General features: G+C 38.5%; 3 protein-coding genes across 5 annotated transcripts; 1 reads left to right on the top strand and 2 right to left on the bottom strand.

Moving 5' to 3' along the window:
• Positions 1-2,234: 2,234 nt before the first annotated feature.
• LOC102620348 (uncharacterized) lies at positions 2,235-8,866 on the bottom strand. Its single transcript, XM_006474353.4, has 6 exons — positions 8,324-8,866; positions 7,344-7,430; positions 6,243-6,425; positions 6,031-6,117; positions 5,883-5,954; positions 2,235-4,595 (listed from the first exon to the last, which is right to left on the bottom strand). The coding sequence occupies exons 1-6, from the start codon at positions 8,507-8,509 to the stop codon at positions 2,646-2,648; spliced, it is 2,565 nt and encodes an 854-aa protein (XP_006474416.1). The 5' UTR covers positions 8,510-8,866; the 3' UTR covers positions 2,235-2,645.
• A 5,545-nt stretch (positions 8,867-14,411) lies between these two features.
• LOC102620630 (probable galactinol--sucrose galactosyltransferase 6) lies at positions 14,412-17,724 on the top strand. Of its 2 annotated transcripts, none has more exons than XM_052434185.1 (4): positions 14,412-14,633; positions 14,733-14,786; positions 14,860-16,442; positions 16,754-17,724. In XM_052434185.1, exons 1-4 carry the CDS (start codon positions 14,463-14,465, stop codon positions 17,559-17,561), a joined length of 2,616 nt encoding a protein of 871 aa, XP_052290145.1. In that variant the 5' UTR covers positions 14,412-14,462; the 3' UTR covers positions 17,562-17,724. The 2 variants fall into 2 exon arrangements, with proteins under 2 accessions (XP_052290145.1, XP_006474418.1); XM_006474355.3 differs by having other exon boundaries at positions 14,483-14,631; positions 14,747-14,786.
• Positions 17,725-18,392: 668 nt separating this feature from the next.
• Positions 18,393-23,686, bottom strand: LOC107176476 (zinc finger BED domain-containing protein DAYSLEEPER-like). Of its 2 annotated transcripts, none has more exons than XM_015529047.3 (2): positions 23,326-23,686; positions 18,393-21,790 (listed from the first exon to the last, which is right to left on the bottom strand). In XM_015529047.3, the coding sequence occupies exons 1-2, from the start codon at positions 23,362-23,364 to the stop codon at positions 18,563-18,565; spliced, it is 3,267 nt and encodes a 1,088-aa protein (XP_015384533.1). In that variant the 5' UTR covers positions 23,365-23,686; the 3' UTR covers positions 18,393-18,562. The 2 variants fall into 2 exon arrangements, with proteins under 2 accessions (XP_015384533.1, XP_015384534.1); XM_015529048.3 differs by having other exon boundaries at positions 18,393-21,811; positions 23,326-23,685.
• Between the last annotated feature and the right edge of the window lie 249 nt (positions 23,687-23,935).

The following is a 23,935-nucleotide window of genomic DNA, read 5'->3' as shown; positions in this document are numbered from 1 at the left end:
AAGCATCTTTAATTCTTTCAATTGCCATTCAAAGAACACTTAAAGAAATCTATGGGTAGAAAGTGGAAACTAAAATCGAAAAAATATACCCCTTTAGAGATAGAATTGTAAAGGAGGTTAACAAATTACTTATCTATATATAAGGTAATAGCTCTTATAAAAAAATTGAAGAGAGAGACAAAGAGCTCACCTTGTTAGGACGTCATACCAAAACTGTCTTGAAATTAAACCTTAATGTACTATTTTAGGTGAGTGTTACTAGTACTAGACATGTGAGTTTACAAATTTAATGGAAAATGAATCAGTCAAAGATATAAACACAATTTGGGCCATCTTTTATATGAATTAGCAAGCTTTTAGTGGTAAAATAAGTAAATCAAGTATTTGGATGAATAGAAACTAAATTTTCTCTCCACCTATGTGAATAGAAGTTCAAACCCAAATCTTTCTATACCATTGTTCTATAAAATTGTACCAATGAAGAAACACTCAAACTTAACACAAGAGGATAGGAATTGTGCAGTAATTTTGAATAATGATAAGCTATGCAATATTTTGATAAAACTCAAAAAGGAAGAGTATGTAAAATTATTGCCCATGTAGGGTTGAAGTTGTAAGGGGCCACCATAAAAGTATAAAACTAAGTCACATGAACTTAGTTTGTCTTTTCTCCCAGTGTAACGTGTGGTGTCTGTGCGCTTGATGGGTTCCCCGCTCTTGTTCGACATCAACAGATGCCTTGGTGTTTTTAAATTCTCTTATAAAATTTATGAAATGTCTATTGTAAATAATTTTGTTTAGGTGTTTGGTAACTAGTTTAGTGAAAGAAAAGAGACCCCAATAAATGTGAGGAATATAATTGTTTCGTGGTTTAAGTTAGTCGATTGTTGTGGGACTGGGATATATGTGTAACCGTAAGGGAGCTTTTAAAAATGATTTTACAGGTGAAGATTAATATGGAAAAAGGAACCAATCAATTGATAAAACTTGGAAAGATGAGTCATCATAATTTGTTAATAAGAAGAAATTATTGGGAAAAAGAATAAAAAGAAAATGCATGTGGAATGAATTCGCAACCTTTCTTTTCAGTGATACTATCTTTTTAAAAATTGTACCTCAAATGATTAGTTAATTATGAAAGAATTATACTCCCAATCTTTGAGGTTTTTTGGTCTCTCTCTCTTTTTGTTTTTTGTGGTGTACTGATTTCGTTAAAATTACTTTATTTAATGTAGAGTTCATTTTACACAACGAATGAAAATGGAGAATATCTCATACTTCATAGATAAAGGTTAGGAAATGAATTGTGAAGCATGAAATAAAGATAGAAAATATGTCGGCTTAGTGTCTGCTTGAATGCGCTGCGGCGTGGCAGCAGTCCCGAACGCCCAACTTTGTTAGAACAGCGATGAAGTATTATTGACTCATTAGTATGTTTTGCATTTTAATTTATACATTCGATATAAGATTTCATCAGACAGGAGCGGATACCACCTCCTGGAAAATTCAACAGAAGCCAAAGATAGAGCCCAGCCAACGCCATCCCAATGTTAGAATGAATAAAATGAAGTTTGATTCTTAAACCTCTTCTTTCTAATTTTTTTGAGATGAGATCTTATCATTTAAACCACTTGGAGATAGACACACTCCTGTCTTGTGTGATACTATTATTACTATTAAAGTAGCAACATTTTGTTTGTTGTTTATGGGCTTCGAAGGGACCCACTACTATAAGCGGAACGCGGAACCATCATGCTCATCCTGTGAAGTTTGAACTAATATTTCAAAGCATGTGAAAAGAGAATTGAAATCGTCAGGTTAAGGGAAATGGAGCCAAAACTTGAGATGACTCAACACAACTTGCCTGACCTCCATTATTGATTTTGTTTTCCACGTACTACCTGTTATCTCGACGATCAAGAGTTCCCTTGCCGCCCAAGCAAAACTATTCACAGTCAAATGAATCTAGTGGGTGGCGGACATGTAACTCGATTTAATGCAAGCGTACATCAGGCTTTGCATCATATTTCTCAGTTCTGTGAGAAAAAAACTTACGGTACATCAGATGAATCTGATCCGTATCTATGTGCTTGCAACAAGAGAACTTGTTCCCACTTCCCACCGCGAGCCCAGTATATCATTACTTTCCCAGGTAAGCATTCTAGCATCTCCTAATTAATTAAAGAGCATGTATCCACATCATAAAATACAGCAATTCGCGAGCCTCCAACAGAAACCGACTCAATTCTAACAATTCTTATAACCATAACATATCTGGGAATCCAAATTCAGAAAAGAATTTTCCTCTCTTTGTTGTTTCAATCTAAAGAAGTGCACATGGTATTTTCTCTACTTCTTTAATACCAAATGGATCAGCCACTAAAAGACAAAAATCTGAATCAGAACTAAATCTCAAATGTAAAAGGTGGGCATCCGCTATAACCAAAACACTCTGCCTCACCACATATCAATGGACCCTAAAAATGAACAACCGGAAGAAAATTAACAGTTAAAAAAAAATTATTCTCTGAATTGAACTATATATATGTTACAAATCCTCTAGAAGGATTGCTGATCTACCTGCTAACTAGCTCCAAGGGGAGGACCAGACACAGAGAATAAAAAGCCACCGGATTACAACATCATCAGCAAGACTTACTCAATTGTAAACCACTGGGGAGGAATCTAACGTGATTACAGTGTTTCAACTTGGCAAGAGCTTCTTGTGACTTGCCAAGCATAAGATCCACATAAATTGCTGTCAGAGTGGCTTCTGTGCTTCTGGGTAATATGGATAATGCTTGTGTCACGAAATGATGGGCTCGTTCAAATTCACCTTGCATTGCAAACATCGCAGCAATATTCACATAAAGTGTTCCACGTGCTTCTTCTGGCTTGGGAAACATGGTATCTTGTGAGTCCTCAGGGGAAGGATTCTTAGCAGCCGCTGGCCCTCCATTTAGTTCTTCACAATCAATGATTTTCTCTACTCGCCATTGCTCACAGTCCTCTCGACTGAATGGCAAATCAAAATGATCTCCTCCACTCAAATACATCGAAAAATGCTCAGCTGCTTCTTTGGGCCTGTTCAGCAAGCACAGAGCCTCAGCTGCATAGATATGACCCAGAAAAATGTAAATTCTTGAACAATCCGGGAGTTCCAAGAGAGACCTTGCGGCAGCAAGGGCCTTCACGGGATTTTCCATTTCCAATTCTACATATGCCAAATTGGCAAGGAGAGCTTGCTTAATCATCTGATTTTCTCTTCTACAGACATCTTCATAATAAGAAAGAGAGTTCTGTATGACCTCCAGACTAGTTCCTCCTTTTTGATCTTTTGCATCACCATTTGCAGTAACCTGACCTAAGCCTACTGATATTTTGGAATCAAGACTGGACAAGCTTTTGTGGTTCAAGTTCTTGGAAGATGCCCCTTCGCTTGACTCACTTTCCTCCACAGATGAATTCGAGGGCAAACCAAACTTCGAATAATTTAAGTCGGGATAGTTCAACAAGTGCAAGGCATTAAGGAGACATTGCCGGGCAAGGGGCATCGAGAGCTTAGGCTGTCCATCACTGCCCAGAGATGAATCATCCTTTTCCGGAGAATCCACATGTCCATTTTTTCGAAACCCGTCCTCCATTACAAGATATCTCCACTTCCCTTTGCCAATAACATGAACCTTAACTTCTGATCCATCAGATAAAGACCTACCTGGTGCAACAAGTCCCTTTTCCAAAGCCATTAGGCAGCATTCAGCAAGTCGGAGCCACAATAGAGGCTGTTTATAGAAAACTAAACTTGACTTCTGGAAACAGCGAGCCGCTAGTACTGGTTTCCCACAAGCCAGATACTGCAGTCCACAATTATATGTTATGAGGAGAGATTTATCCTGGGAGAAAGTTAGCAGTTTCAGAGGTTTGTCCTTCCGAAGAGATGCAGAATTACTTAGTGCCTTGGATAAGAATACTGATGATGTATGATATTTTGCAAGTTGATAATAAATGCAGCCAAGATTGTTGTTGAACATGCTTGAAATCCCCATCTCTGTCCGGTTACTTAACGCCAACAACAACTTAATGGCTTTACGGTGGTTCCTACGGGCATACTCAAGCTGGGACTTCAAGAAGAGAGCCAAGGATGAATCTTTCCCACGTGCAATGTTCATTGCAAGCTTGACTTCACGCTTTGCATGCTTTAGGTTCCTAGTGAGGAGAAGAAATCGAACCTTGTAAAGTTGCAACTTCAGTTTAAGATCAACAGTAGAGATGGACCTATCAACAAGGGTCCTCGAAAGTTCATTTGAAGAAAGACCGACTGGCCTTGTTAAATTCTGACCACTGATCTCCAGGCTTGATAATGCTAACACTGTATCATCTTCAAGCGTTTCCTCTGATAGAGTTCTTGACAAAGCATTTTCCGAGGCATTTACTGTAGCAGCCAAATCGGAATTAGAAGCATCTGCAGTTGATGAATTGCTTGGCACAGAGGAATATTTTGCAAGTAGATTAGTCGATTGTTGTCCCATGCTACCACTATCAACTTGATTCACACAACCAACACCGAAAGCTTTTTCCAAATATATTAACACATCCTGTACATCAAGAATCACAATGGAGAATACTTAATATGATACAATTTATCAGTTGCAAAAACAGTAAAGAAGACCTCATATCCAAGACAAAATGTCAGCAAAATAGTTACAAAGTAAATCAACTTTATTAAAATCACACACAAGAAGGTTCACAACAAAATGCACAACAATCATCAAAACAAGCAGCAATCCTGATACAAAACTTTTACCAAAAGTTGAAACAATTTCATAAAAGTATCAATCGTCTTCTACACAAGGCTTGCCAGGCCAAGAACATTAGAAGTATTACACTTGAAAAAAGTTTTAATTAAAAAGGTTAGGCAAGCTTCCCCATATGGATGAAATGCATATCTAGCTATGTGGCAAGAAAATTTGGAAAATAAAATGCCTTCCTCCACTCCAAAAACACAGCTCACAACATTAATTTCCCAACACTGTACACACAGTTACGCACAGACATGGAGGGAACGAGAGAGGGGTTGAAGAGTTGGTTATCATTACTGAAACAAGGATAGAAAGAAAACAAAGATAACCTCACAAGACAAATTATAAGGTAAATAATTTTCAAAGCACAAGTAGTAAAACCCATGAAATGCAAAAGCTATTTAATAAAGCATAGTGCTGGGGCAAAAAAAAGAGTCGTGTGTACACAAATAGAATGCAATTCTGATTCTAATGGAATGGTTCAGCAACATTGTTTGTAATCGGCAGCACAAAATGATGAGATTGAACCAAGTGAATTACGATACAGAATACAGATTGCATGCACTTCATCATAAGAATTAAATTTGGATTACAATCAAATTTACGATTCCAGTGATTAATGCGTAACATATTCTAATCACAAAGAATTCAACTTTAAATAAAACACCGTCTACTCTGAAAATGATTGTATTGACGTTTCTCTTCCAAAAGTAAGTTGTTCACACAGTTCACCAAGCAATTAAAGACCATAGAAGAAAACTCTAGGGCAACATTCACCAGTCTTTTCTGACAAGAAACTGGAAAAGATGAATTGAGAGAAAGGGGGGAAGTTATCACTAGTTATGCAGCCTCTAAAAATATTTCCTATAAAAAGGCTTTCAACTAACACGTAGCATGATTCCTCCATGCATCACAACATTTTTTTAACAAAGTAAAACTTAGTGGTAGGAAAACTGAACCACAGATCTTCTATCAGATGAAGTTTCATTACTGCTTAACACAGAATCAGCCTGCTGGAAACATGCAGGAAAACAGTGAAGTTTGAAAAATTGCAAAAACCACGATGTAATCATAATCACTTACAGCAGATCTGAAAGCATCATGGCAAGCTAGCGCAACATCAAGCAACAAGAGACAAATTTGAAGCGCCGTTGTCTGCTTAAAAGTTAGAAAAGCAGTTAGCACATCATTACAACAACCTAAACAAAAGTCAGGCAAAAACTAGTTGTACCTCATCTATTGGTTCTATATTTTGGTACAAAGGCTCTAAAACTGATAATGCCTTTGCATATTCATGAAGATGAAACCAGATAACCGCCTATAAAAAATTGAAACAAGAAGTCATTTCAGAAACAAATAGCATAAAAGTTAAATTCCTTTGGTTGAACACTCAAAACTAATTATAGCAATTCAATAAGCTACTTGAAGATCAAGGAAGCATACAATGTTCAGTTTTGCGACAGACACGTCAAACTCATCCATGTATACTAAACTCCCACTATTAGCAGCAGAAACTTGATTTCCCACAACACCACTTCCTTTAGACCCCAAACCGACTTTATTTCCAATATTGCCACCACCCTCCGTCTGTTCCCCAGTTGCACGTGCAAGTTCTTCACTTTTGTTCTACAGCAGCACCAAAGAAGAAATGGATGAGAAATCATTCAGAATCAAAACAAAATGAATAATTATTTGCTGAAAATATTAGTATAACAAGATGAATACATTACATAATGTGCTGAAAATCTTAGTATAAAACAACCTACTCTTTCATAACATAAATAATAATGATGATGATGATGATTCTCTTATGACCTATCCTTTTTCTAGTTAAATTAGAGAAATTCAGAAAGAAAGGACGAAAAATAATTATTAATAAAATAAAGCAGCCTATCATAGAGGAGCACAAAACTGAACCTATAAAATTTCAAGTTCCGACCATGCAGGGCAAGAGAAATCTCTTGGAAATCATTCCACACAACCTCCATAAAGAATAATCCAAATCAAGACCATCTAATCAGGCTGCAATGAAGGTCAAACATGTTTTTTTAACAGCAATTATATTCGCGCTTGCACTCTGAAAAAAGATCTGAAAAATGACTGGGAATACTTTTCAAACAGTAGATGAAAGGTAAAGAAGCAAGATACAGTTAGATAGATTAATTAGTAAACGAGTGAATATATTTGTTCCACAAAACCGTCCAGTATGAATATTGCTCCTTTTGGGTGGAAGATCTACCTCCCCATTAGCTCAACTGTTTAAGAAGGATATATGTCTATATTTCCACAAACAAATCTAAAAACAAAAAATGCGTACTACAGAAAATCGATGGCCTCTTACTATAGACAAATTCCAAAAGAGATGTCCTCAATAAAAAAAATTCACTCCATTACAACTATCTATGTACCAAGATTGACAGACTACTGCCTCTGGATCTCAACTTCTATCATACTATTCAAAAATATGATTACAAGATGGGGTTGTGGATGGCCAAGAAAAAGGATGTCCTTGTGAACCTCCATATAAAAGAGATATTATCATACCTTCACATTATTAAGAGCTTCAAGCAGCTTCTTTGGATCTGTACAACCGTCCCGAAAGTATTCGGCAATTGCAATGTTATGAAGAATCTGAACAAAAATCAACAATCCAAGAACTTAAAGACCATCCACCAAAATAAAAAGGGACACGCAACACTGCACTTACGTTGAAATGTTGCAAAATCAGGACAATTAAAAGCTATTGCTATTGTGCTGTGGAACTAACTACAAAGACAGCAAAGGTCATAGAATATGGCCTTAACTGCTTAGGTAAAAGAATCATACTTATTCATTATTATTTTTGGAGATAATGCATAAATTCTCATCTACACATATAATAAAATCAAATTTCAATAACCTGAATACAGGACATGAACACTTCCAAAGGAATGAATAATTTAGTGCAGCAGCATAGAGTAAGCCACAACAGTAAGCATAAGATCCCTCCAATCCCAGTCACAGTCCACAAACAAATCCCTAGACCTAGTCCATACTATTGTTGAACTTAAGCAGACAGTCCAGCTTCTAGTGATTTTGTATTTTCTCAGTAAAATTACTTGGTACACCAGCAATTAATACTACTCTGATAAAAGTAGTTAGCTTGCATAAACATTTTTTTTCTACTGCTTACTCTTAGTCATTCTCTATCATTCACCAAATTCACTCACATTTCAAGGTTTCAAACAGCTCAAAATGGATTGGATAGTCTAGTTCCAGAATTGAAAATACTAGTATAGTATGATTAGCATGCAATAGAGCACAAACCATCCACATTGTTTAAACTAAAATTCTTATAATGATTACAATGAAACTAACAGTAGCACACACAACTTTATACGTCACAATTCATACAAATCAGAGCCGTATTCATTTCCAACTAAAAACGAAAAGGGGCACAAAAAAAAAAAAAGATCGAATCATCATTAAGCGTGTACAAAGGAACAAACACCGAAAGTTATTTCACAGACAAATATTGAAATTACCTTAGGATCATCGGGCTTCTTATCCAGGAGCTGTTTGAGCAAATCGAGGCACTCGTCGAACTTACGGGACTGAAAGTAGAGAGCGGCTTCCTTAGCAAGAGTGGCAGTGACGGAGAGAACGCCACTGTCGTCTTCACCGGAGGTATTACCAGCGGCCGTCGATTGCGTTGAATCTCGAGAATCCATGACCAGATCGACCGATCAGGGGCTACAATCGCAATCAGGTACAACACAACTTGAATCTCGACAACAGAACGTATCCGATTCAGTAAAATATCAAACAATATTTTTGTAGAAAAATATAAATTAAAAACCCTAGGTTTTACGATAGTCTAGGCAGAGATTTTAATTTCATTTGGATAGATTTGGCCTTTTGGGGTTTTTTTTTTGTTCTATTTTTGTTATTATTATTATTTTGTTTTGAGAGGTGGGGAAACCTAAAGAGATTTAATTTGGGAAATTTGCAAAGGAGTACGGTTCAATTAGAGCGAGCGTATGTAATGTGCGTCCGATTTGCAGAGGAAAAAAACCTATGCTACCGAATTTGCGATAGCGAGAGAAAGTGAACGGGTTGCGTTTTGAGTCCAAATGAGTAACTTTACTAGCAGTTTTGATTCGGTACTTTGCAGTTGTATTTTCTTATCGTGGTCGTAGGAAATTCTCCTTTTGTTTTGTCTTCTGGTTTCGGGCTATTTTCGGAGGTGGACCTCTTTTTCAAGTAAATAAGTAATAGTTTGAAGTGTGGAATTTGACTTACAATAATCCTTTGATGTATTTACTTTTTAGGGAATGAGATGAGAATGTGAGTAAATAATTTATTTAATTTTAAAATAAAGAGGGGATTGAAAATTAAATTAGTAAGGGATACATTAATTTTAGAAATGATTAGTAGAGTTCTGAATTTTATGAGGGGTTGAAAATCACAACTCTATTTTTTAGACTCACAAAATTATCCCATTCAAACTTTATAATTTTTGTTTTGTCATTCCTTTATATTTGAAAACTTAAAAAGAAAATACAAGAATCAGATCGAGTACTGCATAGACCGATCTTGTTGGCACTATTACTTGTTGATTATCATTGTTATTACTCGTCTCGGTTGTCGCTGACTGTTGTTTAACAATAATGATGCTCATGATGATGATGATTGTTGTTGTTGTATTTATTATTATTATTGTCGTCATCTTTGTTGTTATTTTATAAATATTTTTGTTGTTATAAGTTTTTTTCATAATAATAATTATAATTATTATAACACATGATAAGAATAACAACAACAACAATAATAATAGTTAACTAAGTACATTTTAATAATTATAACAATTCATTCTCGATTCCAAGATAAAATAAACACATCAATATTTGATTTTGATTTTAATTAATTTCGATTTCTATTCTATTATGATTACAAATTAATGAAAGCACCACTGTTGTTACAATACATATCCATCATAATACGTTATGTGTTAAATAATTACTTATTTAATACGTCATCAGGACATCACGAGTTGTATGAATATCATATTTAAGTCGCTTCGGTGGAGACACGAACTTACATCAAAACTTTACAAATGTCGCATTGTAATTTGTTAGTAAAAATATAGAGATGACATGACACGTCACTGATTTATACAAATATTTACATCACTAATATTACGCATAATATTTTTACAAAACTAATGTTGCAAAATACAAATAACTCATCTCGTATTATGTTGGGGTATTAACGCCCTTACCACGAGTCTTTAGTTTGAAAAACGTAGCTCATATAAATTTCCACATTTTTTTTATTTCGCTTTATTTTACAGCATGTCTTGCAATTTGCAATTCATTATGTGCGGGCCAAGACTTTGGATGGGCTGGGCTGCACTGGCCATCGCATGTCGTCATAGGAAACACCCCAGTATTCTAACCTTCTAACCACACCCATCTCTTTTTCTCTTATAAAAAAAAAATCAATTACAGGCTCCTCCGGGTTCGCTGTCAGTCTGTCACATGCATAATATTAATTTTTATAAAGTACAAAAATAAACTTAAAGAAACTAGTGATTCAATCGAGTTATATGATATGATTCTGATTTGATATTAATTGAATGAATCAGTTACTTAATAATCTTTTCCCCAGATTGCATGACAGAATCACTCGTCATAAAAGACTTTCTACGTTTGATATGCATCTCCATTAGAAATAAGTGTTAAAAGAGGAAAAGCACAAGCTCATTGACAGCGCTAGTGTTGGAGGAAATATCGTGGACCTGTCTTTAGCGCACACTTTTCTGACGCGTCCCTTTTTCTTTTTGTCAATGGTAAGAAGTCCTCTGAAGAAAGAAACCCATATGTCCGAGAATTCTCTCATTTGTTGACTTAATTGAGCTGACATTACAGCAGCATCAAAGATTTAGTTCTAAAGACAAACCTAGCATTTTCTTATTGTGAACACAACTTAAATGCAAGTTAGTCTTGAAATTTTATTACCTCACAAGAATTACTGCATTAATAGACTGTGTTATGTTCCATGCTTAGGGTAATAAGAGCAAGTCACTATAGTATCAACAATTACTGTGTCTGGTACCTGTACGGCCTCTAATGTTGTTAGGCAAAGGACCAATAGGATTGTCAAGGGCGTGAATAACTGCCCGCAAGAGTGACTCGAAGTGAGCAGAAGAAACGATGCCTCCAAATTATTTTTTTGGATAGATATACACCATACACCTAAATCACATATTGCCTGCGATCAATAGATAAACAAGTGATAAGGGAAAAAAAAGAAAATAAATCAAAGTGGATTAAAAGGATAGAACACAGTTATTGTTTTCAGTAACACAACGTTACCTTCATTTTAGTCAATCCAATGAATAGGCGTACTTATTCTTACATTTCTTCATCTTCTTCAAATGTATTAGCAAGATTGAGGTGATCAGACTATGAGTGCTTTGAGCTAGGGCTTGAATTGAAGACGGATTGATATTAGATTATTCTTGCAAGTTCAACAGAGAAGAGCAACCAAATGACTTGTTTGAATTGGAGCTTGGAGATATTAGACTTATGATTTCTTTCAGTTGATCGGAGGAACTCAACATTGTTGTAAACTGCAAAGGTTTTGATAATTGATTAAAGGACAAAACCCTAATTTTGGAGTGTGTGCTTGGCTAGGCGAATAACCGTGCTCTCATTATTATTTCCACCCTAATTTTTCAAAAAAATTTTGAATTAAGCATTCACAAAAATCAATTGTTTAAATTTAGCCAAATGTTTGGATTGATTTATTTTTTTAAACAACTCACAATCACCGACCGTTTCTATAAGCAAAAAGTGGTTCATATCAAAGGTCATGCTAGCTTACAGACTAGATTAGCTACAGCTCTCACAAAATACAGTGTCTAGCCCTGTTTTTAAAATTCTATAATCCTATTTGATTTAGTTGTAATTGTTAAGATATCTAAGCCCCGTTTTTAAAATTCTTCAAGGACAATTATACTGCAAATGCACTGACCCATTGCTCAATGGGAATGAGAAAATTTTCTAAGGAGAATTTTATTTTAAGATAGTTGAGCCAAAGTAGTTGAAGATTCGGCTTAAAAATTTTGACGAATAAATCGATATCACGTGCTTGTTACCTCGTCAAAATATCTCTATAATTTTCTCCTTGGCCGGATACTAGGGTGAGCGTAATGACCTCATTTGTCTTGAAGCTCCGAGTGGCTTCACTTATTATTGACTTTTCCTTCCAACAGGAATGAACAGGAAGATATTTTTGACGATTTCATCACATAAAAACAGCAAAACCACTCATTTTTATTTCAATTCAATCATCACCCGACCCCACGTTACCCAATCGCCATTCTCGCTGCCAATGCCCCCAAAATGGGTGACGAAGCACCAGCATACCATAACTTTACCATTTTCAAACATCAAGAATATTCACGAGATCTTCACAGCATCACTGGTTCATCAATCACCGGTTTCCAGACTCATCTACACCCTACATCAAGTTACACTCCATCGAATATTTCTAACCTCGCGTAGCACCCAGTCCTCTCCCGCCATCTCACTCGCCTTCTCACGCGTTTGCTTTCACCCACGCTACTATAGCAAAACTACCCCCGCAGGAGGTAATCTTAATCTAACCTCCAGAAACGAGTGGTTATGACAGGTGTCAGCTAGACCAAGCGAGTTTTCAGTGTTCTCTACGCCGGTATTGTACGGTTAAAAACTCGTGGAGACAAAAGGAGTACGAATGAAACTCAAGGCGTGTCTCGTGTACGATGATGATGTCAGAGACAAGCTTGCGGACCGCACTTCACATCATACAGATCTTCCACGACTATCAGATATTTTTGTTCGAACAACTATAACCACACACGTGTCCTGTCCTTTTCACTTAATCAGCGCAATTATTTGGGATTTCTGTTTAAAAGCTCTTATGTCACGTGACAACTGACACGTTTTATCATTAATTATCTCACAATCCTATTAGTAGGTGAAGAATATTAGTGGCAAAATTAGCAAATAACCGCAGATAGTTCCAAAGTTGGTGCGTGAGGCTGAGGCACATAATTAGTGGAAAGGAAACATCACGCACGTGATTTGATCAGTGGAAATATAACAAGTTTAGGCTTCACATAAACGTCCAATGAAACGGTAAAAGCCGTAATGCTTTTGGCAATCGTTATTATGTAGCGTGATGGAGTGAAATTCTTTTATTACGCACACAAATTTTCCACGTGATGAAAAATCTAATTGGAAGGTGAATTTTGTGGAAAGTTCTTGAAAATTTTTGTGAAGCCAAAATATAAAGCACGTAGACGGATGGAAAATCTAGTGGGTTTTAGTGCTTCAATCATTTTATTGAGTAGGAAAATATCAAGATTCAAATACGATTTTGGTGAAAAATGAATTGCGACTTAAGAAGCTCAGCCACCTATAAGAAATTGTAAAATGTGCAATATCAGCAATAAATTTGAATATTATTCAATACGCACTCTACGTAGCCCATCCATTGTTTGAGACGTACATCGTACTAAAATGAAATACAGAAACGAGAGTGACACCTGGATCAAGTTGCAGCCATAAATTAACAATTTCTTAAACGAGATGTCAATACGATTGATTGATTTACAAACTGACAAGCACGGGTGATCAATCATGCACTCCAATAATTGATTTGTATGTTGATATAAACAACACATGATTTAAAATCGAAAAATTATGTGGAATATTGGATACGTGTGAAAATATATGATAAAATAAATTGTTGATGATTCATAAATGACTAGAATCGGTGTAATCGTGTAAATCCAGAATCTCGGGACCTATGATGATGATAGCTCCTAGCAACATGCATTCCACTTGCCCCGATTTCCCATGTGGTGCAGTAACATTATTAGGTCCCACAATAAACAAAAAAAACATAAATATAGGGAATCATTGAAATCAAGGGCCCATATGTAACCTTACGTGTACCATCGATGATTGATCATGGTTGGCCCCTTCGAACACTCTAATCAAATTCTCCAAGCACAAGAAAAGATGCCCAGGACACTTGTTTCAGGCATTTTGCCCGCAGGGATTTATTATACGAGAAAATTAGATATGCGTCCAAATTTAAAATAATTATTGCTTAGTTACCAAGATATGGAACTATCGATCTTGACTTGGACAAAATAGTGGGTGGTTGTGGTTAGCCAAAACGAGCAGCCAAGGCACCGGCAGCTGATGACCTGGTGTTGCGTGGGACGGTCACGAGGGGGATGCCTCGCGATGCCGTTTCGGTTCACACTTCCCAGAGGCCGCGTAACAAAATTTCATGGGAAATTGTTTTATGATTTTAAATTTTAATTTTCGAGTGCGTGACGGAAACCGAGTACGTGGACACACATCAGCTCATTTGATTTAATCTACGCGCATGACCTAATAAAGTCCACGTATTAGAACTTATTTGGTACATGGAATTATTTGATTGAACCTTGGTACAGCGTGGATCCGACGTGGGAACGTAATCTCTGGTGAAGGATATTTTAGCTCCGTTGGATTGAGTGTGACGTGGCGCGAAACACGATATAATGCTTTGAGAACGAGGACGAAAAGATCGAAATCGAAAATAAAGTTATAGAGAGAGGGAGACCAATAGAAAAAAAAAATGGCGTCAAATTCTTGTTACAGTTTCAGATCCCCCACTATAAATAACAAGCCTCTCATTCATTCGTCCTCATCTGTCCCATCGTTCACATCGTGCTCTCTTAACAGCATCTCATTCTCAAGCTCAAAATCAAAACTCGTCGTTTTAACCAAGAAGCATTCTGATTCTGGTATATTATTATTTTTTTCTAATTTCTCCAATCCTTTCATTTCTGAAGAAACTTTTTATTTCTGCCAGTTTCTAACAAGCTCTTATTTATTGGCTTCATGTCTTCGAATTCGCAGATATTCTTCCAATCCTTCATTCTCGGTATTCACTTTTAAGGTAATTAAATTGTTCAACTCATTTTGCTTGTTAAGTCTTTTTATGTATGTTAATTTTCTTCTTGGAATTTCAGAGAGACGAGCTAATTACACCTCGAAAGAAGCTTCAAGAAGAAGAAGAAGAAGTTAAAGAGATGACGATCAAACCAGTAGTTAGGATCGCCGAGAGGAAGCTAATTGTAAAGGATCGTACGATCCTTACCGGAGTGCCGGACAATTTGATCACGACGTCCGGTTCGACTTCCGGTCCCGTCGAGGGAGTCTTCATTGGCGCGGCTTTCGATGAAGAAAGCAGCAGGCACGTGCTCCCCATCGGGGCTTTGCGTGACATTCGTTTCTTGGCCTGTTTCAGGTTCAAGTTGTGGTGGATGGCTCAGAAAATGGGCGACCATGGCAGTGAAATCCCACTCGAGACTCAGTTCTTATTGGTGGAAACCAAAGAGGGGTCCCACATCGAATCGAACGATGGAAACGAAGACAATCAGATCGTCTACACTGTTTTCCTCCCTCTAATTGAAGGCTCATTCCGCGCGTGTTTGCAAGGAAATGCAAACGACGAGCTCGAGTTGTGTTTAGAAAGCGGCGACTCCGACACCAAAGCGTCGTCGTTTAGTCACTCTTTGTTCGTCCACGCCGGCACAGATCCTTTCGGGACAATCACTGAAGCAATCAGGGCAGTTAATTTACATCTCAAAACCTTCCGTCAACGACACGAGAAGAAGTTGCCGGGAATCGTGGACTATTTCGGCTGGTGCACGTGGGACGCATTTTACCAGGAAGTAACTCAGGAAGGCGTGGAGGCCGGGCTCGAGAGTCTCGCCAAAGGTGGGACCCCTCCGAAGTTCGTGATTATTGACGACGGCTGGCAATTAGTCGGCGGGGACGATCACAGTTCCAACGATGAGAACGAAAAGAAACAACAGCCGTTGATGAGGTTGACCGGGATTAAAGAGAACGAGAAATTTCAAAAGAACGAAGATCCCAAAACGGGTATTAAGAACATAGTGGACATCGCGAAGACAAAGCACGGGTTGAAATACGTGTACGTGTGGCACGCGATCACCGGGTATTGGGGTGGGGTCCGCCCGGGGATTAAGGAGATGGAGGAATACGAGTCGTTGATGAAGTATCCAATGTTGTCGAAAGGAGTGGTGGAGAACGAGCCAACATGGAAGACTGATGTAATGGCGGTGCAGGGTTTGGGTTTGGTGAATCCGAAGAACGTGTACAAGTTTTACAACGAGTTGCACGGCTATCTGGCGTCTGCGGGTATAGACGGTGTTAAGGTGGACGTCCAGTGCATATTGGAGACGCTTGGTGCTGGCTTAGGTGGCAGGGTTGAGTTGACCAGACAGTATCATCAAGCGCTTGATGCGTCGGTTGCCAGGAACTTCCCTGATAATGGGTGCATTGCGTGCATGAGTCACAATACTGATGCACTCTACTGCTCAAAACAAACTGCTATAGTGAGAGCATCAGATGATTTCTACCCACGTGATCCGACATCACACACCATTCATATTGCAGCTGTCGCATACAACAGTGTGTTCTTGGGAGAAATCATGCGGCCTGATTGGGACATGTTCCACTCCCTTCATCCAGCTGCTGAGTATCACGGATCGGCCCGTGCTATAAGTGGTGGGCCCATTTACGTCAGGTAATGAATCATATAACATGGCCATTCATTTTCTCATAAAAGATCAATATTTTTCTTTTTCTTTTTTTAATTTTTTGATGATAATTCTACACTGCACTATATTAGGTAATATAATCAATTAAGTATATGTATGTCGCGTGTAATTAAATTTAACATAATGGTCACTACTTACATATACATATCAATATATTAATATATCATAATATCATTTATTTTATTTACTATATGACTGACATAATAGTTCCGAAATATTTTAGAATTTCTGATTTGGTGACGTTAATTAAGTTAAATTATATATTAATTTTGAGCAGTGATGCGCCCGGGAAGCACAACTTTGAGCTGCTAAAGAAATTAGTGCTGCCTGATGGGTCAATTCTTCGAGGACGCTTGCCTGGGCGGCCCACACGCGATTGCCTCTTCTCGGACCCAGCCCGTGATCGTGTCAGCTTGTTGAAGATATGGAACATGAACAAGTACACAGGGGTGCTGGGTGTTTACAATTGCCAAGGAGCGGCTTGGAACAAAACTGAAAGGAAGAACACGTTCCACGAAACCACAAGTGATGCAATAACGGGGCAAATTAGGGGCCGTGATGTTCACCTCATTGCTGAAGCTGCCACGGACCCCAATTGGACCGGTGACTGCGCCATCTACTGTCACCGGACCGGTGAACTCATCACCCTGCCGTACAATGCAGCAATGCCAGTGTCCCTTAAAGTCCTTGAACATGAAATCTTCACTGTCACACCCATTAAGTTTTTATCCCCCGGCTTTAGCTTTGCGCCCTTGGGGCTCGTCAACATGTTCAATGCTGGTGGTGCTATTGAGGGGCTCAAATATGTAGTTGAAGGCGGCGCTAAGTTAACGGAGATTGATGATGGGTATGGAGGTGATCAGAGAGCGGAGAATTGTAGCAATGAATTGGTGGGGAAGGTCTGCATGGAGGTTAAAGGTTGTGGCAAGTTCGGTGCTTATGCATCAGCTAAGCCAAGAAGGTGCACTGTGGATTCAAATGAGGTCGAATTTGAGTATGATTCAAATTCTGGGCTAGTCACATTCTGCTTGGAGAAATTGCCTGACGAGGATAAGAAAGTCCATTTCGTGGATGTTGCGTTATAAATCATCAAAATGTCCACATTAGTCTAGAAATTATGAGTTTGTATAACGTGGGGTCTGTGGTGGGAGGGTAACACCAAATTTCCCCCAAAAAACGTATCATTTTCATTTGGAATTTATGTAGAGAAAGAAATTCAATAAAGTTGTTTCTCCCTTTTATTATTAATCTGGTGTTTATTTGCGCTAATTTTTATGCTTGTGCATTTGGATTTACTCGTTTGCAACCACCACTGGTGAGAATCTGCAGATCTTTTCTTTCCTGTCCTGCCTTGAGGACATTAGTAGGATTCAACAGGAAAATTGACATAAATGGTTACATAAACCGAGCCAATGCATTACCTCATTCAATAAAATCCACAAACCGCAATCATGGTATTCCTTGTCAACAAAACATAATGCAAAATGAGATGCTTCAGGTTTGAAGTGCAGAACCCTGTTAGCTGCTACTTGCCGCTGTGATCCCTTCTCTTATCAACTGGTTCGTGTTTCACTAAGAAATTATTTCAAAACACCTATGATATAGATTTCCATTTTAGCCCTGGCCCCAGGCTGATTGAAGGCAATTGATTACTACGTGATTAAGGCTAAAAAGAAACAATGCCAAAAGTATTAACACATCACCATTCTCTTTTCAGGGGGAATAAAAACCACCCTCGAACCTGTTGGTTTATATCCTCAGAATCACATACAACTGACTATATAGGTTATGAATTAGAAAGATTAATAATAAGAGGGGCTTCCATAATATATGCTGTCACAGAGCAGGCTTTGTTTTCCTTCCTGTAGATAAAAGAGGATGCACAAGCAATGGACATAGCTTCATAAAACACATAATGATAAAGAAAGAAGCTACACTAGAAATATCTTCACGTCCCATGTATCCAAACAATCCTTTAGAATGTTACAAATGGTAGCCTAGTGTAAAAACAGGAGAAGCTACAAGTGACTAACTTAACAACAACCTACCATGATCATAAATTGTGATTTAAAGCGACACCTAAGATCTAAATTTCCAATTTCACAAGTGCATTTGATCCTTCTGAAGATCCATACTGGAACCAATCCTTTGCACATATAAGGGCTTCCACCGTCTCTGGTCGTAAGGAACTCCTGTACCGATCCAACTCTTTGCTCACAGTATCAAATACAGAGTCTTGACCAACAGAGCATACAGGTACTGACAAAATATCACGTGCCATCTTTGAAAGGGTGGGATACTTCATCTTGTTTAATTTCCACCAACCCAACAAATCAAAATCATGCGCACGAGGCAACAAAGACTCATCCAAATACTGGTCCAGCTCAGACTTCATCTGCTGGTTAGTTGTCTCCATGATGAACATATCAAAATCTGTCAGTCCATTATCTGATAGAAGAGTTCCTCCCTGGGATTCGTCTGACTTCATATTGTTTCCTGCATTCCCTTCTTCATAAGTTGGAGTTAGAGGCAGAGGAAGCGAAACATACTCAAGAAAAAGCTCATGGATTCCATCATCAACAATCTTGATATAAGTGGGAGCATCATCACCATAAATTTTTGTGAAACTGAATTCAACAAGCTTCATTTTGAACCGGGGGTCCATGACAACTGCAATTGCCAGAACCAGGCAACAATCCCTCCAGTATTTATCAATTTTCTCCAGCATTCCTTTGCTAATGCTACTGACAAAGGGATCCTCATTAGTAACCGAACGAGTCAAGTCTGACAGAATCTTCCATGCTTCGTGAAAGAATGTAATTCCAGTTGGGCTAGTGGTAGTAGTCAGGATGTTGGCTGCATCAAAGAGCGGTTTCAAGAATGCACAGAGAGTCTCTACCAGCCTCCAGTCTTCCATAGATGGGGCTTCTTTGTAATCGGGATCAGAAGTATCCAAGCAAGAAAACACTTCCTTCAACTCAGAAGCAGCCACCAGCATGTGATATGTTGTATTCCATTTAGTTTGGTCATCAAGAGATAGGCTCTTTTCACTGGGCACTTGAAGTTGTTGCTTCAGTTCAACAAACTTTTCTTCATGAGATTCTGAAGTTTTCACATACTTTACACTATCACGAATTTTCCTGACAATTTCTCGTCCAGCTGCTAACACATCCTTTGCCATGCTGCTCAAAGTATGAGCAATGCAATTCCCAACCAATAACTGCCCATTAAGAATAAGGGGATTCTTGATGCATAATAAGGGCCTAAGACAATCAAGCCCCGCTTCAGGTAGCGGATGTCCAAAAGTGAGAGAAAACACCCTACCCTCCAAACTCCAATCAGAAATGCATGCAGCAACTGCATGGCTAAAAGCATTGTCAGATTCAGGATACGGTTCCATCACAACATTGAGAATCCTTCTCTGCAGCTTCCACTCACTATCAATGAAGTGTCCAGTGATAAATACATACCCTAAGGTGTGATTTGAAGTCCACAAATCCAGCGTAAGGCAAAATCGTCCAGGTATGCCCTCAATGAACTTCATAAGACTTTGCTTTTCTCTCAAATATGTGGCAACGCAATCCCCTTGGACAGTGTTAAAGCTCACCTTGTCAAACCGAGGTTGAAGATTTTGGACAAAAGTAATAAATCCAGGATGTTCAACCATATGAAGAGGGTAGTCATGCATGATGATCATCCTAGCAATTTCGTGGCGGCAACGGTCCTGATCAAATGAAATGTAAGGCAAGCTAGGGGATCTGTAGCGCCGTTTTGGTGGGTCACTTCCACCGACCCTTGGGGTATATGGAGTTAACTGATTGTTGTCCTGATTACGTAAAAGTGCTGGACAGGTTCCCTTAGCAATGTGCCGTTTGAGGTGACTGGTACCTGCAACCTTTGAACCTGTGCTGTAGGCAAAACTTTGCTTACATTGCTTACAGCAAGCTCTTCTACATCCAGCACTAACAGTTTCTATGGTGAAGTGCTCCCACACTATGGACTTCTTTTTCCTCCGCTTGTTAGGTTGGGTTTCTGGACTAGTCACCTCATTGTTAGGCTGCGTATTCACAATAGCCAAAGCATTGTTAGGCTGAGTCGCCGGAGCTGCAAATGCATTGTTAGGCTGAGCCTCTGGAACAGTAAATGCATTGTCAGGCTGAGTCTCTGGAATTGCAAGTGTATTGTTAGGATGAGTCTCAGGAATTGCTAGTGCATTGCTAGCTTCCCCTGATTCTCTCAGCTCATTGTTTAACTGTGTTTCTGCAGTCATCATCCCATCATGAGGCTGGGTTTCTGGAGGAGTCATCTCTTCGTGAGGTTGGGTTACTGGAGTCATCATGTCATGAGGCTCGGTTTCTTGAGGCTGGGTTTCTGGAGTCATCCACACATCCTGATCCTGAGGCTGGGTATCTGGAATCATCATCGCATCATGAGGCTGGATTTCAGGAGTCATCATCGCATCATGAGGCTGGGTTTCAGGAGTCATCATCGCATCATGAGGCTGGGTTTCTGTAGACATCATCGCATCATGAGGCTGGGTTTCTGGAGTCATCATCACATCATGAAGGTGGGTTTCTGGAGTCATCACTGCATTGTGAGGCTGTGTTTCTGGAGTCATCACTGCATCATGAGGCTGGGTTTCTGGAGTCATCACTGCATCATGAGGCTGGATTTCTGCAGTCATCATCCCATCATGAGGCTGGGTTTCAGGATTTGCGACAGTGTGAGGCTGTGTTTCAGGATTCATGACGGGGACTTGGGACTGGGTTTCAGGATTCATGACTGCATCGTGAGGCTGGATTTCAGGATTCAGTATCACATCATGAGGCAATGCTTCAGGATTCATCACTGCATCGTGAGGATGTGGTTCAGGTATTCCCTCCTCATTAGGCTCAGCTTCAGGACTCATCTTCTCATACTTAGGCTTGGCTTCAGGACTCATCTTCTCATACTTAGGCTGTACTTCAGAAGTCATTTTCACCTCATTAGGCTGTTCTTCATAAGTGATTTTTCCATCATGAGGTTGTGCTCCATAAATGGTGTTTCCTTCATTAGGTTGAGGTTCCTGAGAGATTTTCCCGTCATTAGGCTGAGGTTCCTGAGATGTTTTCCCATCACTAAGCTGAGCTTCCTGAGGCGATTTCCCTTCACTAGGGTGATCTTCATTTGCCACTTTCTCATCATTGGCCTGAGCTTCATCAGTTATTTTCTCATCATTAGGCTGTGCTTCTTGAGTCATTTTATCTTCTTTAGGCTTTGTATCATGAGTCATCATGACATTGTTATCAGGCTGTGTTTCAGCGGTGGTTGCCATCTTATCTCAAAAAGAAAATTCCTGTATTAGGGAGCATAAAAAACCGCTGAATAGATTTACTCAAATCGACAAAAAGGAAATTGATTTCTGAAGAATACAGGACACTGACTAATAAGATTCAATAGAAGCACGCTAGGAATTATTGTCAAATAATGGAAAATAATTTCATTAACAGCTAATTACAAACAAAAGCTCATGTTGTTTGTGATGCATCATCACAGGAAACATTGCCTCTTAACAACAATTAAATATGATGTAATAATGGTGGCAAATAAGACATGCATCAAGAACCTTCATAACATCCACAAGTAAAAGACCTTTAAGGCATTAGAAACTACGTCACTCCTTGAGTCAACTTTCATTTTGGGGGAAAAAAAAAATTATCAGGAAATCTGCACATATGACTTCATAACCACTATTATAAAATTTAAATGACGATAGTATGCAATGAAAATAGAAGTGCAGTGTATTCTGCCTGCCTGCTTCTTAAAGCATGAAGTTTAACTGGTGCACACACAGTCGTATGATAGTGTGCGGGGAGATATATTCTCAACAACTGATGCTTAAGTCATCTTAGTTATAAAGACTACATCCGAAACAGGGCTTACAAAATTGTATTTTTTTTTCCTTTCTTTTCTTTTAATTCCTTGACTAGCTCAAGGAAATATTCAAGGTATTACCTAGAAACATTGTTTAGAACTTGCTTATCTCATATTTTTTTCATAATTTGAGTGATTGACACCATGTACTACAGCAAAATTATTCAGAAAAAAGGCCACCGCAATATTTAGCCTGTAGCTTTTTATTTAACAGCAGTGACAAGCTAGAAAATTTTTAACAGCCATGCGCCAAATAGCTCTTGAACTCTTGTTACTAACCAAACCATGTGCAGGCCATATCATGACAGGCATGAGGACTTAAAACGTACAGACTACAGAATTGAAAAAGAAAAAAAACGGTTGGGCCTGGGCCAATAAAATGAGGGCCCATTAACATTGACATCACAGCTTCTGCATGATGAGGTCCTCTTCAGTCTTCACTCTAAGCACTCGGGATAACAGTCTGGGCCAGGGCTAAAATAGGTATTTTATATATTTGTGACTGAAAAGGTAAAAAATTCCAAGAATTCAGACTAGATCTAGGGTTTGAATTTGATCAAGCTTTGGGCTTCAGGGAAAAAATAATAATAATAATAATGGAACCAGCCCAGATAAAGCAAGTAGTATACCCATCGACCATGAACAAGAACAGAACACATCCAGTCAGATAAAAAATAAATAAATAAATTTTAGATATCAAAAGTATGTTAATGAACAAATAATTAACAAAAAAGAACAAGACAATTATAGTAATTAATCTCTTATATGCAAACGCAAACCAATAATTCCTTAATCAAGCAACCAAATTATCAAAATTAAGACCAAAAAGCAGCAAAATCGAAAGGACGCGAACATGGGAAAAGTCACGACCAAGAACAGACGAGCTGAAACCTAAACGGAAAAAATTAGGTCTAGGGTTAGAGTTCGGATTATTACCGGTAGTAATGAGCCGAGAGATTCGATCCCGACGTGCATACGAAGCTCAGAGACCGATTTTCAGGTCCCCCGACCGGGGAGAGGGAGACGGAGAGGGGGAAGATCGATCTAGGGTTTTGCAGAAGAGAGAGAGAAAGAGGAGAGAGAGAAAGAGATTTGGGCTTTCGCGAATTGGGACTAACCCGAAAAGCTAATTGGACCTAACAAGGTGAAAAAGAGGGAATAAGAGATAAGGGTTTGGTTCTGTTTGGTTTTGGTTTTGGTTTGGGGGGGATGCAAAGATTAAAAAGAAAAAATCAAGTTGGGAGATTGACTTGCATTATTTTTGGGCATTGAGTTGTGGACTAGTCACCTTGCCTTCTTTTTTTTCTTTTTTTTTGTTTTTTTTCCCTCCCGGAGGTCCAATAATTATCATTAATATTATAAAATAAAATAAAATTCTATCATACAAAATGGACCACAAAAGCCCATATTTTATTGTATTTTAATTTCTTTCTGGGAATTTGGGTGGGTGGAGGGTGAGGGAGTAGAGGGGTACGTGTAGGGCGTGTCATGTAGCCCACCGAATATTTGTGGACGGTTTCGTTAGTATAATGGACCCACTCCCACA

This window comes from Citrus sinensis, chromosome 9 (genome assembly GCF_022201045.2).
Source record: "Citrus sinensis cultivar Valencia sweet orange chromosome 9, DVS_A1.0, whole genome shotgun sequence".
Lineage (NCBI taxonomy): Eukaryota > Viridiplantae > Streptophyta > Magnoliopsida > Sapindales > Rutaceae > Citrus > Citrus sinensis.
The sequence above is the reverse complement of the archived record's forward strand: the minus strand, read 5'-3'. Positions and strand labels throughout refer to the sequence as shown.

Coding starts and splice junctions, on each gene's coding strand:
- LOC102620348 (XM_006474353.4), bottom strand. CDS start 8,509: ATGGATTCTCGAGATTCAACGCAATCGACGGCCGCTGGTAATACCTCC. Junction 6,426..7,343: donor AAGCTCTTAATAATGTGAAG/GTATGATAATAT, acceptor GTGCTGCTGTAG/AACAAAAGTGAAGAACTTGC. Junction 6,118..6,242: donor CTGTCGCAAAACTGAACATT/GTATGCTTCCTT, acceptor AATTTTTTATAG/GCGGTTATCTGGTTTCATCT.
- LOC102620630 (XM_052434185.1), top strand. CDS start 14,463: ATGGCGTCAAATTCTTGTTACAGTTTCAGATCCCCCACTATAAATAAC. Junction 14,634..14,732: donor AGAAGCATTCTGATTCTGGT/ATATTATTATTT, acceptor TTGGCTTCATGT/CTTCGAATTCGCAGATATTC. Junction 16,443..16,753: donor GGTGGGCCCATTTACGTCAG/GTAATGAATCAT, acceptor AATTTTGAGCAG/TGATGCGCCCGGGAAGCACA.
- LOC107176476 (XM_015529047.3), bottom strand. CDS start 23,364: ATGCACGTCGGGATCGAATCTCTCGGCTCATTACTACCG. Junction 21,791..23,325: donor CTCTCGGCTCATTACTACCG/GTAATAATCCGA, acceptor TTTTGAGATAAG/ATGGCAACCACCGCTGAAAC.